At 52.2% G+C, this 13,476-nt stretch overlaps 1 protein-coding gene across 1 annotated transcript in view; it reads right to left on the reverse strand.

Moving 5' to 3' along the window:
- Positions 1 to 1,180: 1,180 nt before the first annotated feature.
- klhdc3 (kelch domain containing 3) overlaps positions 1,181 to 13,476 on the reverse strand; it is a 35,517-nt gene continuing 23,221 nt past the window's right edge. The window contains exons 9-11 of the mRNA XM_047028651.1: positions 6,071 to 6,144; positions 4,470 to 4,548; positions 1,181 to 3,394 (exon numbers count right to left, since the gene is read on the reverse strand). Coding sequence (XP_046884607.1) covers positions 3,328 to 3,394; positions 4,470 to 4,548; positions 6,071 to 6,144 — 220 coding nt within the window. The 3' untranslated portion in view covers positions 1,181 to 3,327. The remainder of the gene's footprint in view (positions 3,395 to 4,469; positions 4,549 to 6,070; positions 6,145 to 13,476) is intronic.

Raw genomic sequence — 13,476 nt, forward strand, 5'->3', positions numbered from 1 at the left:
CTGGAGGGGGGGGTGGCAGTTACCCAGAGAGAGGCAGGTTGCTGGGCTGGAGGGGGGGAGTGGCAGTTACCCAGAGAGGCAGGGTGCTGGGCTGGAGGGGGGGGGGGGGGTGGCAGTTACCCAGAGAGAGGCAGGGTGCTGGGCTGGAGGGGGGGGGGGGTGGCAGTTACCCAGAGAGAGGCAGGGTGCTGGGCTGGAGGGGGGTGGCAGTTACCCAGAGAGGCAGGGTGCTGGGCTGGAGGGGAGACAGCGAGGGGGGGTGGGCAGGGATGATGGACCATCCCAGTCCAGCGGTTAGTCTCTGGGCCATTTTGAGTGGTCTGAGTGGGGCCAGACAGTCTGTCTGTGAGTGAGGGGGGGGGGGGTCTTACAACAGTCCAGCAGCTGGGCTCCAACAGTCTCTGAGTTCAGAAGATGTTCTTGTTCAGGTTGTTCTTGGGATGAGGTGATAACGTAAACATCTGGATGAAAACTAAGATTTGAAGAACTCATTACCGTGTAGCAGGTTATTGATTAGTGTAATCTGATTAGTTTAAAATCAGTCAGACAACAAGGATTGTGTTGTAATCAATCACAGTCTTTAAGCTCCCTCATCTGCAGTCGTCTCAGAAGGATTCAGATTCCTCAGAGTCCCAGTGTGGGGTTTCAAGTCATAACAACCCTCAGCTCATTCACACAACTAACTTAGACTCAGAGGCCAAGTACCTTTCCCTTAGGGTAGAGATTACACACACACACACACACACACACACACACACACACACACACACACACACACACACACACACACACACACACACACACACACACACACACACACACACACACACACACACACACACATTAGGATGAAGACACAGTCAGACCAGTCACCCCATACCATGTCCATCATCAGAAGTAACAAAAGCTACCACTTAACCTTGACCGCAAGCCAGACGTCAGCAGCACAGGGGTCAACATGGACAAATGCACTAATTTACTCAAATCTAAGGGAAATAAAACAGTTGTGATCAATTAAGGGCAAAATGTATACTTAAAAAAACAAAGATCTTCATATTTTATTATACAAGTACATATCCTGCTTGTAGCGTATTGCACAGGAAACCTAGATTTGCCTTGGCAGTTTGTGGGTGTACTTCACATTGTCTGAATGCACTCAAAAAATCACTTGATATTTAAGTCATTCATTCCTCCTGCCTTTATTCAACAATTGACCTGCAGAACACCATTTACTTATCATTGGCCACACAGATGCCCAATCAATCCTAAAACTCACACAAAGTAGTCATCCACCCCTGGGGGAAAAAAGGTCCATACTTGAATCAAAACACATTTTCCATGTCCATTTATTTTGGTGTTAAACTCGTAGGCAGACCCAGTGAGAGCTTTGGCCACTACATGGCTGGACCGTGCAGGGTGCCACTCCATGGCTGGACCGTGCAGGGTGGAGGGCTTCCCCCTGGGGGTCCCTCCCCTCTGTAGCAAGGGGACTCTTGAGTCGCGTTGGCACTGCTGGTCTGTGAATACAGCTTCTACAAACATCATTTCTCTAACCTCCAGTGAGTAAACAGTCTAATGAAACTGAGGCAAGAAGCAGCACGAGCATGTCCTTCCGTAAGGCCTGGACAGGAGAAGACACCAGTTAGTGAAGACCTTTAGTGTACGGTACTTCCTGTTTAGACAGGAAGAGCCTGCTGATCCAGGAGGTCTCTCCTGAGTGGAGCTGATGTGGAGCAGCTGGGAGCACAGGAACGACACCACCACTGAAGAGGTCAGGCCAGACATGGAAAATGGCTTGATCTGTACATGCATAACCAAAATCCCAAACCAACCAGATTGTAAATCCAATAGTTAAATAAAGAATTATGTACTTTCTCATATCTGCAGGGATACTTAAATACTTTGATCTTTTGGGGCTGTAACCAGAGACCGAAAAGTATTATCAATAAATTCAAACTTCTGAGTAAATTTTATTGAATAGTTTTTTGTTGTTTGTTCTTATGGATGTTCCTCAAATCAGCCCTAAATATAACCCTAACCCTGAATATAACCCTAACCCTTGGACATCGTTGTTGTTGAAGCGCAGCACCAGGCCAAGAGTCACGTTGACTCAAACACGAGTCTCATGAGCTGCATGACATCACCATGGTTGTCCTCCACAGCAGGTTGAACAGAGCGGTGCCTCAGGGTCCTCTGGTCCGGCCAGGATCGTCCAGGTGGAGCGAGGGCCACGTGTTACACAGGTAAACACCAACAACCCACCTTTCAACCCCTCATTCTGATTCAAATGTATATTTGGCACTGAAACAAAAAACAACTAGCTGGAAAAATGAGACAGATAGTGAGTGGCAAGCTGCCCAACCAATGGCACTGAGCAGCTGGAAGAATCCATGTTCTCAAACCCCCAGAGAGACAGTTCTAATAATCATGAGGACTGTTTACGAGGGGAAATACATTTTAACGAGCAAACGAATAGTGGAGCAACGTCAGATAAACCTGAGACTGGAGTCAGGAAAAGGTTGGATCTCTCTACAAGGCAACACTTTGGATCATTCAAAAGGACCTAGCTAGCCCCTTGTGATGGGCAGGTGATGCAGGTGAACAGACAAGCTGCCAGAACACAGGTAACATACTGTTGTGACCTTGAGGTCACTGGTACCTCTGTACTGAGCCAGATGTGTTTAGAGTACAGAACATCCTGCTTGTGGGGGGAAGCAGCTTGGAACAGAGATGAGAGTTAGTGTCAGAGGGTGTTTAAACATGAGGCCCACGAGCACACATCTGGGAGAGACTGGAACTCCAGAGGGACGACCAACAACCTTCCTCTCTGTTCTTCACTTTTTCCTCAGTGTAGATTTAAAATCCATGATTATCATAGGCTGATTAGATTTCTTGAGATGCTGGAGAGAGAGAGAAAGGCGAGCGAGAGAGAGTTGTTGTTCCGTTGTGGTCAGTCTCTAACTCTTCAGAGCGGTGAGAAAAACAAAATCTTCATTACAAAAAATAACAAACATTCTGTGTTGAATGATTATTTCTGCACGTAATACTGTCATGTTAAATAGTCAACTTGATTTTCATTGAGTTCTGTAAAATGGAACAACCAAAACACAGAGGAGCACCTTTCAGAAACATTAGAAACCAGAGTTCCTCAGTGTTCTGCAGAGCTCATGTTCCAACTAGGACAGTTTAGCTGCTGTTGGGTCTTGGGATATAGCAAATCCCAAGAGTCCTGATCCAAACTGTACAAAAAGTCTGTCCAGATCCAGCTTGAGCAAAAAAGCCAGTGTTCCTGAAAGGCTGAGAGAAGGTTGTGGATCGTCAGGAGCCTCAGCCGTGAGAGGAGAAGATGGGACGACTGATGTTGCTGTTGGTGGTCATGGCTGTCAGCTCCCATCTGGAGGCAGGAGGAGAGAGAGGCAAGAGTCAGGGGAGAGGCAGGAGGCAGGAGGAGAGAGAGGCAAGAGTCAGGGGAGAGGCAGGAGGTAGGAGGAGAGAGAGGCAGGAGTCAGGGGAGAGGCAGGAGGCAGGAGGAGAGAGAGGCAAGAGTCAGGGGAGAGGCAGGAGGAGAGAGGCAGGAGGAGAAAGATCTGGGTTGAGGTGTAGATTGAGGATGATACTGGGAGAGATGGAGCCAGAGAAGCTGTCTCACCTCCTCAAGTAGAAGAGAGATGAAAGTAGAAGAGAGACAGCACTGCTCTTGATGTGTGAGCAGAACATCTTAAACACGACTCTATTCCACAACAGCGGTTCTTTAGAGTCTAAAAGCCTCTGGCCAGTAAGGTGAGATAAGCTCATGATGGCAGACTGGCAGCTCTCTCTCCTTGACTTCCTGTCTTCCTTGAACTCTATCCAATCCAGCCTAAACTGAGCATGAGCAGTAATGTGTGTGTCTGAGGGAGGAGCCATGCAGTCCTCTCACCCTGTGGAGAGCAGCTTCAGCTGAGACCTGAGGAGCAGGAATACAACAACCTGACCACAGGTCAGAGGTTAACACACAGATTGTTATCACTGGCTCCAGTTTCACACTCACTCCTTTCACCCGCTCTGGCTGTGCAGTGGTGTGTGTGTGTGTGTGTGTGTGTGTGTGTGTGTGTGTGTGTGTGAGAGAGAGAGAGACATCAGAAGGGGGAGGCCACAGGACCCCTCCTGACCCCACCTAAAAACCTCTCAGGGTTAGAAACACAACTGCCAACACGAAAGAGGTGTGAGAGAGAGACAGAGAGACAGAGAGAGAGAGAGAGAGAGAGAGAGAGAGAGAAGGGGTGATGGTGGGAGTAGGGACTCCAGGAGTTCTCTCAGTATCAGGTTCCCTCATCTTTATCCCAACTTGAGGAATGCATCCAAAGGAAAAAGGGTTATCAGAAGGTGATGGAGCTGGGGAGAGGAGAGGAGGGGGTGTGGTAGAGGGGAAGAGGGGGTGTGGTAGAGGGGAGGAGGGGGTGTGGTAGAGGGGAGGAGGGAGGTCTTACCTGATATCATGGGGCAGTCCAGACTGCTCCAGGCTGTACTGTATAACAGCCATCTTGCATAACGTCTTCAGATTAGGGGCTGCAAGGGCACACAGGAGGTGAACAGTCAAACCATGAGTCACAGAAGATGAATCACTCAAACCCCCCCCCCCCCCCCACACACACACACACACGTGCAGGTGTTTACTACATGGAACATCTCATTCTTGAAACACACTGCCACCCCGCCAACCAAGAGGACACAATAGCTCCCTTTGCCATGCAGCCATATGGGCTGGGATAAGCAGGCTGGCACAGGGCTGGCACAGGGCTGGCACAGGGCTGGCACAGGGCTGGCACAGGGCTGGCACAGGGCTGGCACAGGGCTGGCACAGGGCTGGCACAGGGCTGGCACGTGTGTGCCCTAGCAGATCGGAGGTCTGCTGCAGGGGGGGAGGAGAGCACTGCCAGTACACACCTTCCTGGCACTCAGACTGACCCCCTGCCAACAGGAAGTGTGGTCTCTAATGGCCATGTTCCGGGAGGGAGGAGGCCCAGGCGGGAGAGAGAGACCAGAGAGAGAGAGACCAGGGGAAAGAGATAGACCAGAGAGAGAGATAGACCAGAGAGAGAGACCAGAGAGAGAGAGACCAGGGGAAAGAGATAGACCAGAGAGAGAGATAGACCAGAGAGAGATGCCAGAGAGAGAGACCAGGGGAAAGAGATAGACCAGAGAGAGAGATAGACCAGAGAGAGAGACCAGAGAGAGAGAGACCAGGGGAAAGAGATAGACCAGAGAGAGAGATAGACCAGAGAGAGAGACCAGAGAGAGAGAGACCAGGGGAAAGAGATAGACCAGAGAGAGAGATAGACCAGAGAGAGATGCCAGAGAGAGAGACCAGGGGAAAGAGATAGACCAGAGAGAGAGAGAGACCAGAGAGAGATGCCAGAGAGAGAGACCAGGGGAAAGAGATAGACCAGAGAGAGAGATAGACCAGAGAGAGATGCCAGAGAGAGAGACCAGGGGAAAGAGATAGACCAGAGAGAGATGCCAGAGAGAGAGACCAGGGGAAAGAGATAGACCAGAGAGAGAGATAGACCAGAGAGAGATGCCAGAGAGAGAGACCAGGGGATCGAGATAGACCAGAGAGAGAGAGAGAGACCAGAGAGAGAGAGAAAGACCAGAGAGAGAGCCCAGGAGTGAGACCAGGGCTGCTGGACGAGGTGTTCCAAGGGGAGAAGGTGATGAGGAGACAGCAGGGTAGGACATGGACAGCATGTGAAGAGGACACAGCAGGGTAGGACATGGACAGCATGTGAAGAGGAAACAGCAGGGTAGGACATGGACAGCATGTGATGAGGAGACAGCAGGGTAGGACATGGACAGCATGTGAAGAGGACACAGCAGGGTAGGACATGGACAGCATGTGAAGAGGAGACAGCAGGGTAGGACATGGACAGCATGTGAAGAGGAGACAGCAGGGTAGGACATGGACAGCATGTGAAGAGGAAACAGCAGGGTAGGACATGGACAGCATGTGATGAGGAGACAGCAGGGTAGGACATGGACAGCATGTGAAGAGGACACAGCAGGGTAGGACATGGACAGCATGTGTACTTACTGAAATCTAGGATGTACAGGTCTGAGTGGTCCATCAGGTTGAACTCGTCCCCCATGCCCTGCTCTGGACAGGGGCTGGACACAAACACAAACACAGCAGTGAGACCAGACATATGTACACAAACACAAACACAGCAGTGAGACCAGACATGTACACAAACACAAACACAGCAGTGAGACCAGACATATGTACACAAACACAGCAGTGAGACCAGACATGTACACAAACACAAACACAGCAGTGAGACCAGACATGGACACAAACACAGCAGTGAGACCAGACATGTACACAAACACAAACACAGCAGTGAGACCAGACATGGACAAAAACACAAACACAGCAGTGAGACCAGACATGTAGCTGAATTGTGCTGAAACTGAATATCGACAGAATCAATAAACCAAGATAGATTCAGCCCGTCAACGGAGACCACAAAGACATCAGTTGGTGTTGACGGGAAGTAGAGGCTTCAAACACAGGAAGTCCCCATTAACCTGCACCCCTACTTCCTGTCTCTTAGCCCACAGGGTGACATGTTCAGTTATGTTCAGTATTCTGCTCTAGAGGCATTATGGTCTGGATCTGGATGAAGTCTAGAACAAAAGCCAGCAGCTGGAGACTAGTATCCCAGCGTGTCTTCAGGACAGTCTAGACTGCTGCCTGTACAAGCATGTCTTCAGGACAGTCTAGACTGCTGCCTGTACCAGCATGTCTTCAGGACAGTCTAGACTGCTGCCTGTACCAGCATGTCTTCAGGACAGTCTAGACTGCTGCCTGTCCCAGCATGTCTTCAGGACAGTCTACACGGCTGCTCTGTTTGGGGCAGACATGTCCTCCTCAGCAGCCCCCATACACGGCAGTCTCCATCACCAACATACTCATTCAAGAGCAAGTCCCTTGGCTGGCATGCAGACAGAGAGAGAGAGAGCCAGGAAGTTGGGAGAAAGACAGGTAAAAAACCAGCCATGCAGGCAGACAGGGAGTGGAGGATGGTCTCTCCCAGAAAGCAAAGCTTAGGAGCCGTTATCAGGCCCCGGCCTCATTAGACCCCACAGGAAGTGAACGAAGCACTAGTCAGACAGCAGGCTGGCCCATGCAGATAGCACCCCCCCCCCCCCCCTCCCATGCTCCCTTCTCCCCCTCTCTGCAGAGCCACACAGTAAGGTCACCACTGCACATCTGTTTCCTGTGAGGTGTGTGGAGCGGAACTAGCTACTACTAAGACACACACACGCATGGACGCACCCACGCACACCCCTGGACGGCAGTGCCCCTAGCCCTCCTCCTACCCTTCATAGCATCACCCTCTTTATCTTCCTGATTCTATTGTGACCACATGCTCTCCACCACTCCCCTCTCCCTGAGCCCCTGCTGTACCAGTCCTCTGGGCTGAGCCCAACTACACCTGGTTCTTCCAGCAGGAGGGCTTCACCTGGTCTGACTGCTTCCAGTGGAGGAAGATACTGCAGCACCCTGAGACCAGCAGGACAGGTGACTTTCCCCCCACCCTGCCTCCCTCACTCCTTTCCTGTTTCAACATCCCTCCTACTCCCTCTTTCCCTCCCTTCTTATCTCCCTCCCCCTATCTCTCTACCCCCCACCCCCCACCCCCGCCCGCCCGTCCAGGAGCCGAGAAGCCGTTACTGATCATCATGTGGCCTGATTAGTGAATCGCTGAGCCAGGTAGGAACCCTGAGAGGCTGGGACAGACCCAATCTGCTATGCACGGTGTGTGTGTGTGTGGGGAGGGTTAACAGAATACATTTTATCATCCTAATATAATACCAGCTTCCTGTCTGAAAAATGCCCTGTATTTGGTGTAAATTTCCCTTTTCCTTATTTCGCTTCATCCATCACTCTCTCTCTCTCCTCTCTCTCCCCTGGCTCCCCCTCTTCATCCATCACTCTCTCTCTCTCCTCTCTCACCCTTGGCTCCCCCCTCCTCCGTCTCCCTCGCCCTGCGTGCCCAGGATGTTGTAAGGGTTTTACGTTGCTAATCTTGCCTAAACAAACAGGCTGGCAGGTTTAAAGCAGCCAGGAGAGGAGTGGAGCACGAGCGCGGGGTCCCAGGGGAGCAGCTGGGGAACTCATTACTCCTCCCCCCGGAGGTCACCCAGCCTGGCTTACAGTCTTCACCAGCCCCCTCCGTCTTGGGAGAGGCTACTCTGTGTCTTCCCTCACGCCCGGCTGAGCAGCAGGTCTGAAGAGCTGGCTGTTACATTAAGCACACACACACATATTTATTTATCTTTATCTGACGGCCGCGCGGCCGTGTTGATCAAACGTGCCCTCTGAACCCCTCAGATGCCCTCTTAAGAGCAGCATCGTTCTGTTAGGACAACAAAGAGCCCTAGAAAGAGAGAGAGCGATAGAGAGGAGAGGAGGAGAGAGGGAGGGAGGAGAGGGAAAGAGAGAGAGATAAGAGTCAGGAGGAATGTGTTGCTGATGTTTTTTGTAGATGTGTTCTCTACAACAACAAAAAAATTGGTAGAGAAACATTACCATGTAGGATCATCATCTTATAGCTCCTTATTTCATTATGACATCTCATAGCTCTTCACCACATACCATCATGTTTTTATCTAACATGGTATCTGAGACTTAATGACCCAGTACAGGGGCCTGGGCTGGTCCTGATATCAGCCCAACAGGAGCTCTGGAGGCCGGCCTCCATCAGGACCCCTCCACCCTGCAGCCACCAGGAGCCGACCTGCAGGCTGGGGTGTGGAGGAGCCGACCTGCAGGCTGGGGTGTGGAGGAGCCGACCTGCAGGCTGGGGTGTGGAGGAGCCGGCCTGCAGGCTGGGGTGTGGAGGAGTCGGCCTGCAAGCTGGGGTGTGGAGGAGCCGACCTGCAGGCTGGGGTGTGGAGGAGCCGGCCTGCAAGCTGGGGTGTGGAGGAGCCGGCTTGCAGGCTGGGGTGTGGAGGAGCCGGCCTGCAAGCTGGGGTGTGGAGGAGCCGGCTTGCAGGCTGGGGTGTGGAGGAGCCGACCTGCAAGCTGGGGTGTGGAGGAGCCGGCTTGCAGGCTGGGGTGTGGAGGAGCCGACCTGCAGGCTGGGGTTTGGAGGAGCCGACCTGCAGGCTGGGGTGTGGAGGAGCCGGCCTGCAGGCTGGGGTGTGGAGGAGCCGGCCTGCAGGCTGGGGTGTGGAGGAGCCGACCTGCAGGCTGGGGTGTGGAGGAGCCGGCCTGCAGGCTGGGGTGTGGAGGAGCCGGCCTGCAGGCTGGGGTGTGGAGGAGCCGGCCTGCAGGCTGGGGTGTGGAGGAGCCGGCCTGCAAGCTGGGGTGTGGAGGAGCCGGCTTGCAGGCTGGGGTGTGGAGGAGCCGGCTTGCAAGCTGGAGTGTGGAGGAGCCGGCCTGCAGGCTGGGGTGTGGAGGAGCCGGCCTGCAAGCTGGAGTGTGGAGGAGCCGGCCTGCAAGCTGGGGTGTGGAGGAGCCGGCCTGCAGGCTGGGGTGTGGAGGGCTCAGAGGAGCAGCACAGCTTATGCTCTCCACGGAGATGCTTTCTTGTGCCTCAGAAAGAGGCACAGTTAGAAACGTTAGGAAACTGAGCAGAACGTTAGTCTAACTTCACACTAGAGTGAGAGAGAGAGAGACAGAAAGAGACAGAGAGAGAGAAGAACAGGAAGGAGTATGTGTGAAAGAGGGAGGAGGGGCTGTGATTGCTGGTGTCCAGGCTGAGCCACTAAGGTCTTGTGGTGTCTGTTTATGTGGCGTCCTGGTGTTTGATGGCTCGTTTTGTCACACGATCAGCAGAGTATCATTAGGTGTGATGGTGCTCCTCCCAGGGTGTCCCTGTTCCCAGCCCCTCGGACGGCCCAGCGCCGCCCCCTCCCCCAAAACAAACACAGCTTGCTGTTTGAAACAACACTCCCCAAGGATGTGTAATGGGGGGCCCCTAATTGCGGAGTGTTCTGCAGCGGGGCCGCGCTCCTCACAGCCCTGCTGCCTCCTGGGAGTCAGGGGACTAGGCCCTAAAACTATAAACGGGAGACCGCGAAACAGCTCGAGAAAAAAGTGTCCGGGAATTCCATCAATTTTGGAAAACACTTTGTCATGACTGTGAATGACCCTAGTGAGGGATCAAAACAACCACAACAGCAGCTCAAGAGGAGGAAGTGCTCTGTAGCCACACCTCCATCCCTGCGCTCCTAAGACAACGTCTGAGGTGACGATGCTCCGGGCTACAAAGCCTGCTCCTTGTCCTCTGATCTGTTTCCTCTTCCTCCTCCCACTTCCTGTGGAGCTGTGCTCCCTCAAAGGAGAGAGAGAGAGAGAGAGAGAGAGAGAGAGAGAGAGAGAGAGAGAGAGAGAGAGAGAGAGAGAGAGAGAGAGAGGAGAGAGAGAGAGAGAGAGAGAGAGAGAGAGAGAGGAGAGAGAGAGAGAGAGAGAGAGAGAGAGAGAGAGAGAGAGAGAGAGAGAGAGAGGAGAGAGAGAGAGAGAGAGATGGAGAGTGACAGAGAGAGTGAGAGAGTTTCCTCTTCCTCCCTCTCCCACTTCCTGTGGAGCTGTGCTCCCTTAGAAACACTCCGCTACAGGAACTCATCACTAAATATGACTTCCTGGACAGAGTCTTATCACCAGAGCCAGATGCACCATACAGCCTGATGGGTCTGCAAGATAGTTTCTTTAAACATCCCATAATCACAGACCTACTCACAAAAACAATCTCAGCGAGAAAGAAATGGACCATAGATCTGATGATTGTCAACCCATGTCATCTTAGTAATGGACTAGGTTCTGACGAAGCCCAGTTAGCTTGCTATACCAACTAATACTACATAATGACACACATAAAGTGTTCCTCACTTCCAGCAGCCTAAAGCTCTCCATGTTAACTAACTATATGCTCCCTCCAGGGTTCGGGCTGGAGGATTAGGGAGTGCTGCTGGTGAAGCGTTAACACCCAGGTAGACACAGACACCCAGCCTCCAGATTACACAACCAAGATTAAGAACCCCGGGGCCAGATTACAACGAGAATTAACTGAATATCCGTCAGTCCTGGTCTGTTAGGAACAAAGAATCCAAGAGGAGCTCATTTGAGGAACCCCTGAGGGTGCCGTGTGTTATCAGGGAGGCTGTGGTCTGGCCTGCTCACATCTACCATCAGCAAAAGCCAGGAAGTAGGGATCTAAATATGTTAGCATGGCCTTGAACACAGCTGGGTAGCCTAGGTAACCCTGGGTAACCTAGCAGCACATGCAGTGTGTCTTCTACTCTCTAGGGCCTGAGACATACCTGCAGAGAGTCCACTTCCTGCACACTCAACCTCTGAGCAACAGCACCAAGGTTGTCCATGCAACAGGAAATGGACCCAAGGAACAAGGACACAGAATGCAGCTGTGTCTCAGCTGGACGCTGACCCAGGCTCTGCAGTCATCTTGGTGATAGCCTGGTTTATGTGTGTCTAACAGCTCTGGCAAGCCACTCTCCCGACATTCAACTCTGCTCACAGCTCTCTGATACACCCCTCTACGACCCCTAGACTCGTACGACGCTAGACACTACAAAGGTCTTCTGTCCATTGCTTCAGAGGCTGGCTTTATAGTTAACTTTTCAACTTAACGATGGCTTATTTGTGAAGCGATGTTGTGTCTGTGTGTGCATTTCTGGTCATAAATACGTCAACTTCCACAGTCACTTGGATTACTGAGTATGATAGTTGAGCTAAAACCAGCCGAAAGCTCCGCAAGTACAAACAGTCCTAGCTGTTAGCTGTTAGCTTTTAGCTGTTAGCGGTGCTGTGGTTGGCAGTGACAGAGCATCAGTAAGACAGCTTGTGTGTCTACACACGTACACAACAGGAGCCCGTCGAGCCGCTCGACAGGCTGGATTATCAGGCCCTCTGGAACACTCCAGCTCCTGACAGCTCCTGTACACAAGCTGCTGGAGGGGCGAGCAGGTGGAGATATAGACGTGACCTTATCAGCAGGACGTCTTTGAAGAGTAAATCACTGCATGTCTGCTCTGCCCTCAGGTCCCTGCCCGCCACGTGCTGAGCGGCCCACATCCTGGGGTCACCTCCACTGTTTGACAGGGTTATATCTCAGTGTCTCCCCAACACACACACACACAGGACATGCACACGGGTCACACACACGCACGCTACACAGGAAACTTCTGGAGCTTACCCTCTGACCCTGGTGGACAACACAACATGCATGTGCCTGCAGCCTACACTGGTATAGAGCCCTTCCCCTCCCGGGCCAGACCCATCAGCCTGGAGCTGACACTTCCAAACCAGCTCCAAGCACAGGTAGGCTGGCTTGTTTACAGGGTGTGAAAGGCAGCAGGGCTGGGCCTGGCCCGCGCAGGGCGCTGGGTCGTGTCTGGCCTCTGAACCCACATGTTAAACAGCCCCAATCAGCAGCTCTCTGTCCAGCTGGAGACACACTGCCCTGATAAGGTGCAGTAGAGCTGATTTCCAGGCACCAACACACTGACCTCCCTGATCCTCTGGACCAGACCCAGCCTCCATAGCTGCAGCTCTGCAGCTTCACGAGGGCCCAGCCAGCACACGACTGAGAGGTCCAGAGGGTGGTTTCACACTGATTAAACATCTCAGCGAGGCTGTGCTGTGGTCCCGGGGATTACAAGGAGGGCAGTGCCAGAGATGTTTTGACTACGTGGGAGATTACTTCTTCTGTGGTCCTCAGCTGAACTCAAACCAAATCCCCCTTGTTCCCCACCTCCCTCTCTCTGGCTTTAACCCCCACTCCCCTCTCTCTGGCTTTAACCCCCACTCCCCTCTCTCTGGCTTTAACCCCCACTCCCCTCTCTCCAGGGGAGAGAGGCTCTACATTTGGTAAGAGCTGCCAGTTCAGAATGATCTTTAGTACTTCTGTGCCTTTCTGACAAGTAGGGCTGATTCAAACCCAAATGACGGATATTATTCTGCACCCGCTGAAAGGAAAGAGACTGTCCTTTAAGAGAGTCTGGAAATCATTCTGCTATTTATGGAGGTAAAAACAGATTTGCTTTGTCTTCTCTCAGAAAGAAAATGAAAACTGTCAATTTCATAAAAGAAGAGCAAAAAATAAAACCCTAATAAATGGTGTAATTCAAACATCATAATGTCTCCTGGGAAGACAGGATGATGAATCAGAGGAGCAAGCAGTTAAAGCACAAACACAGGTGAAGCATGACTGGATCTGTGGCCACACGACTGTGAGGCTGGGACAGGACGGGATAGGGTTATAATGCTGGGACAGGACGGGATAGGGTTATAATGCTGGGACAGGACGGGATAGGGTTAGAATGCTGGGACAGGACGGGATAGGGTTAGAATGCTGGGACAGGACGGGATAGGGTTAGAATGCTGGGACAGGACGGGATAGGGTTAGAATGCTGGGACAGGACGGGATAGGGTTAGAATGCTGGGACAGGACGGGATAGGGTTAGAATGCT

Source organism: Hypomesus transpacificus, chromosome 11, assembly GCF_021917145.1.
Source record: "Hypomesus transpacificus isolate Combined female chromosome 11, fHypTra1, whole genome shotgun sequence".
Taxonomy (NCBI): domain Eukaryota; kingdom Metazoa; phylum Chordata; class Actinopteri; order Osmeriformes; family Osmeridae; genus Hypomesus; species Hypomesus transpacificus.